This window comes from Plasmodium reichenowi, chromosome 14, assembly GCF_001601855.1.
Source record: "Plasmodium reichenowi strain SY57 chromosome 14, whole genome shotgun sequence".
Lineage (NCBI taxonomy): Eukaryota > Apicomplexa > Aconoidasida > Haemosporida > Plasmodiidae > Plasmodium > Plasmodium reichenowi.
In genome coordinates, this window is record NC_033659.1 from 3,007,660 (window position 1) to 3,012,704 (window position 5,045).

Genomic DNA, 5,045 nt, shown 5'->3' on the forward strand with positions numbered 1-5,045 from the left:
TTTTTTTTTTTTTTTTTTTTTTTTTTTTTTTATACATGTATATACATAGAAAATATAAAGATGGATTCATATGAAGCTAAGAAGAAGGAGCTGTATTTAAGGAGGAAAGACATAAATTTATATTACCATCCTATAAAAACAATAAAATTATTTTGCTTACAACTTCGAAATATAATTGTACAAACATATCAGAAAAACAAGAAATACAATAAAATATTAATCTTGGCATTATTAATAATATTAATTTTATTTAAAATAAGATATAAATATGAACACTTAAATAATTTTATAATATATATTGAAGTAACAGTGTGGTGGTTATCCTTAGGTATATTAAGTAGTATAGGTTTAGGGTGTGGTATGCATTCAGGAGTATTGTTTTTATTCCCCCATATATATTCTATATGTTCAACATCAGAGTATTGTAATTCTCTCAATTTTGATTCAAGAATAAATATGTGGAGTTCTGTTCTTACTTCTGGAAATTATTTCGAAGTAATAAAAAAAAATAAAATATTTAAAGTGTTATACGATTGTAGAAGTGATATATATATATATATATATATATGTGTTTATTATTTATCAATATATTGATTTACCTTTTAATATTTTAATTTTTACTATTTTATAGTGTTTAGGAACAAATGATGAAGACATAACATTTTCAAGATTATTTTTTAAAATATATCCATATTGCCTTATATGGGGAATTGGTACAGCCTTGGGAGAATTACCGCCATATTTAACATCTTATTACGCAGCAAAAGTAAGAGAAGAAAAGAAAAAAAAAAAAAGAAAAAGAAAGAAATAAAAATGTGTATAATATTATTTTATAAATATATAAAAATAAATAAATCCATATATATATATATATATATATATATATTATAATGTTTATCTTTATTATTTTTTAATTTGTAGTCGAAGCTAAGTGATGAAGAATTTGAAGAATTTCAAAAGGATATTAAAGAAGGGAAGAAAAACATCATAACAGCAATGAAAATATGGATGTTGGATTTTATTAAGAAATATGGTTCAATTTCTGTTTTTCTTTTATCATGTTGGCCAAATGGTTAAAAAATAGAAAGAAATAATAAAATGAATATAATATAATATAATATTGATATTTTATGCCTTTATATATTGTGCTTATATTTTGAATTATTTAAATTTTATATTTATGTCTTTGTATTGTATTGTATTTTATTTTATTTTATTTTATTTTATTTTTCCTTTACAGTCATGTTTGATTTATGTGGAATTTGTTGTGGGCACTTTTTAATGCCTTTTCAAAATTTTTTCATCCCACTAGTTTTAGGAAAAGCTATAGTTAAAACTATAATTCAGAGCTTTTTCCTCATTTTTGTTTTTTCAAATAATTATAAAGAATTACAATTGAAAATTATACAAAAATGCTTATCAATTTTACCTCTTCATTTATTTTCCGAAAATTTAAGTGATGAATCATTTCTTGAAAGTTATATTGACGAAAAAATATCCATATTAAAACATGGAAAAAAAAGCAGCTCGAAATTGAATTTTATGTTTTTATTCAATATATTTTTTTGTGTACTTCTCATCGTCTTTTTTATATCTTGCATAAATCAAATAGCCCAAAAATATCAAAAGGTAAGTCTTAAATATTAAAAAAAAAAAAAAAAAAAAAAAATTTAATTATATATATATATATGTATATATTTTATTTATTTGTAGAACGTTGATGAAGAAGAATTAGAGGGTTTGTTGAAATCCAAGAACGAAATGACACCAAGAAAAATAAAAAAATAAAATTTGAACATGTCCTATGTTTTTTTTTTTTTTTTTTTAAAGTGTATTTATATGTTTTTTCTTTTTTATCAAATGATTATAAATAATTATATGTATTAATATTACACAAAAAAAAATATATATAAATAAAAAAATAAATAAAAATATAAAAAATAAAAAAATAAAGAAAAATAAAAAAAATAAAAAAAATAAAAAAAATTCATGTATATCTAATTTTAAAGAGAAGAATCATTTGTATAAATAATTAATTTTGAAGAATAAAATAAATTTGTAAATATATATATATATATATATATATATGTATAAAGTAGGATATAATACGTTATATATATTATAAAAATACCCCTTATGTAATATTTACATTCTATTTTTTCATGTCTTTTATTTTTTTTACAGCATAACTGTTTTTTTCTTTCTTTTTTTTGATATATTTTATTTATTTAATTATTTATTAATTATTTATTTCAAATATATATATATATATATATATATATATATATATTATTTATATTGTATATTCAATTATTATTTAAAAACCATTTATGTCTTTTAATTTTTTTGAATTGCATTCTTTCATCTTGGTTTTTCTTTAATAGCTTTCTAAAAATATGTAGAAAAAAACAACAAAAAAAAACATTTTTTTTTTTTTTTTTTTAAATAAAGAATAAATTAATGAAATTAATTAAATTATGACTTTTATTCATACCTGAGTAAATTTCTTAAGTCCTTATTTATTTTACGGTATTTTGGAAATGTTAGCTTCTTTTGCATATTTTGAAAAATTTCAAATATATCCTTACCACTGTAAAAAAGAGAGAAAAAATAAGTATAAAATATGAAAATGTGAATATGTAGTATGAATTAAAATAATATATATCTTAATAAATTTATATGTATAAGTAGGATGTTCTTCAATTTATATTTATAAAAATAAAAATTAACAATAATTTATCATAATTTAATATATATATATATATATTTATTTATTTATTTATCTATTTATATACTAATATGGGGGCTTTCCATAAACAAATGTATACAAAACTGATCCAAAATTATATGATAACTTTTTATAATAATCTATGTCCTTATTTGTAACATTAAATAAAGCTTCATAGGGACTAAAAATATAAGTACCTGGATGATTACAATTTTGAGAGATAAAAGAACATGTGTCAAAATCGATTAATTTAAAAAAATCATTATTTTCATTAAATCTATCATCATCATTATCATCATTATTATTATTGATAGCGTTATTCTTTACAGTATCATTCTTATGTAATTTTTTATTTATATCATGTTCTATTTTATTTTTTATTCGTTGTTTTTCATATGGTTTTAAACCTAATATATTATTAGAATTAAATTTTTTATTGAAATATTTGTTTATAAAATATAAATCTAAATATATTAGAAAAGAATCTACATTTTGTTTTTTCAAATCTTCTTTATTAAAGTATATCCAATAAAATTTTAAAAAGCTGATATACTTTTTTGGTGTACATTTAAAAATAGACATATTTCTTATTTTGTTTATTTGGTAATTATTATTCATATTATGTGTACTTATATATTCGCTTTGAATATTATACATATGTTCCATCTGATTTCTTTTATTATTATTAGAATTATTCTTTTGTTCAACCAAATTATTTTGATGTAAATTTGGATTGGATATATTGTTCTTTTTTTTAACAAACATTTGAATATGTACAGTGGTATTGTATGATGAAAATAAAAATATTTCACGTAAATTATTTTTCATAAAGAATATTTCCTTTACCTTTTCATCATATTCAAGACATTTGTTTAATTTGACATTATAAATATATTTTATTTTATTTTTTTTCATACTGTCTAAATCAAATTTATGATAAGGAGAAAAGTGAACATTTGGATTTTTTTTTTTCTTTATCTTTTGTACATTTTTTTTATCTCTTTCTTTTTCCCTTATTCCAAAAATATTTTTCTTGTATAAATTAGTTAAGTCATTATTGTTTTCATTTCTATTTCTCTTTTTGGATATATTTGTTACTTCTTTTTGAATATTATATTCAACATTAACAATTTCAATTTTGCTGTTTTTTTTAAGGTTTTTCTTTTTTATATTTTTAATTTTTTTTTTATTTTTTACCTGAACAGAGCAGGTAATAATTTCATGAAGATTTCTTTTGTTTAAAAGTATATTATCAGGTTTTAAATCATGGTAAGCCACATTTTTTTTTAGTAGAGAAATTAATGTTTTATATATTTGTAAAAACAAATATTTGAGAAATTTTTCAGAATATAATTGTATTTGCACAGAATCATTTTTGTTATTTTTTTCTAATATAATACCTTTTTTTTTGTTTTTTTTATATATAGAATAAATTCCAATTTTTTTTTTAAAATACATGGACTGATATTTAATATATTGCAAGAATATACATATGATTTTTTTTTCATTATCCCAAAATATTTTTTCAATAAGAATAATATTTTTATTTTTCAAGTAAATTAAAAAGAAAATTTCATTTAAAATTTTATGAAAATAATTGGTCATAAATACTTGATCATTTATGTAATATGGACAGTTGTTTTTTAAACATGGGATTAAATAAAAAAGTTTCATACAATATTTTTTGTTGTTAAAAACATTTTTACAATAATAAATGTTACCAAATTGTGTGTTATGTATACATTTGATTATAAGAAATTCGTTTATAAAATAGGAGGTACATTTTTTTTTAATTTTATATAAATTCTTTATAATATTATGTCCACTATTATTAAATATAACTTTATTTTTATTATATTGTTGTAATAGGAGGCTGTAAATAACGTTGTACTTTATGTCGTAATATATTTTTAAATTATTATTAATTTTTAATATATCTAAAAGAAACTTTTCATTAAAATCATTAATTAATTTTGTGTTTATTTTAATTTGTTCTTTTGGACATTTTTCTATTTCATATTTATAATATGTTGTACAATTTGAAAGAATGCCTGATTGAATATATTCTTTTATTTTCTCGTGCAATAAATTTACAAATGTATCTTGTATATCTTTTTTATCAAATAGATTATTAAAAAAATAATCCATATCTTTTAAGTTGTATAATTAAAAGAAAACGAAAAAAAAAAAAAAAAAAAAAAAAAAAAAAAAAAAAGAGAAATAAAAAAAAAAAAAAAAAAAAAAAAAAAAAAAAAAATAAAAAAAAAAAAAAAAAAAAAAAAAAAAAAAAAAAATAAAATTAAAAAAAATAAAAAAA

The 5,045-nt window shown here is 17.7% G+C and overlaps 2 protein-coding genes across 2 annotated transcripts; one reads left to right on the forward strand and one right to left on the reverse strand.

The window, feature by feature from the left end:
* Positions 1-60: 60 nt before the first annotated feature.
* Positions 61-1,788, forward strand: PRSY57_1473700 (putative membrane protein; the record flags this gene model as incomplete). The annotated part of the gene is made up of 5 exons (XM_012910333.2): positions 61-495; positions 632-766; positions 922-1,072; positions 1,241-1,629; positions 1,714-1,788. 5 exons carry the CDS (start codon positions 61-63, stop codon positions 1,786-1,788), a joined length of 1,185 nt encoding a protein of 394 aa, XP_012765787.1.
* Positions 1,789-2,306: 518 nt separating this feature from the next.
* On the reverse strand, positions 2,307-4,876 carry PRSY57_1473800 (protein kinase, putative; the record flags this gene model as incomplete). The annotated part of the gene is made up of 3 exons (XM_012910334.2): positions 2,307-2,388; positions 2,495-2,590; positions 2,796-4,876. 3 exons carry the CDS (start codon positions 4,874-4,876, stop codon positions 2,307-2,309), a joined length of 2,259 nt encoding a protein of 752 aa, XP_012765788.2.
* Between the last annotated feature and the right edge of the window lie 169 nt (positions 4,877-5,045).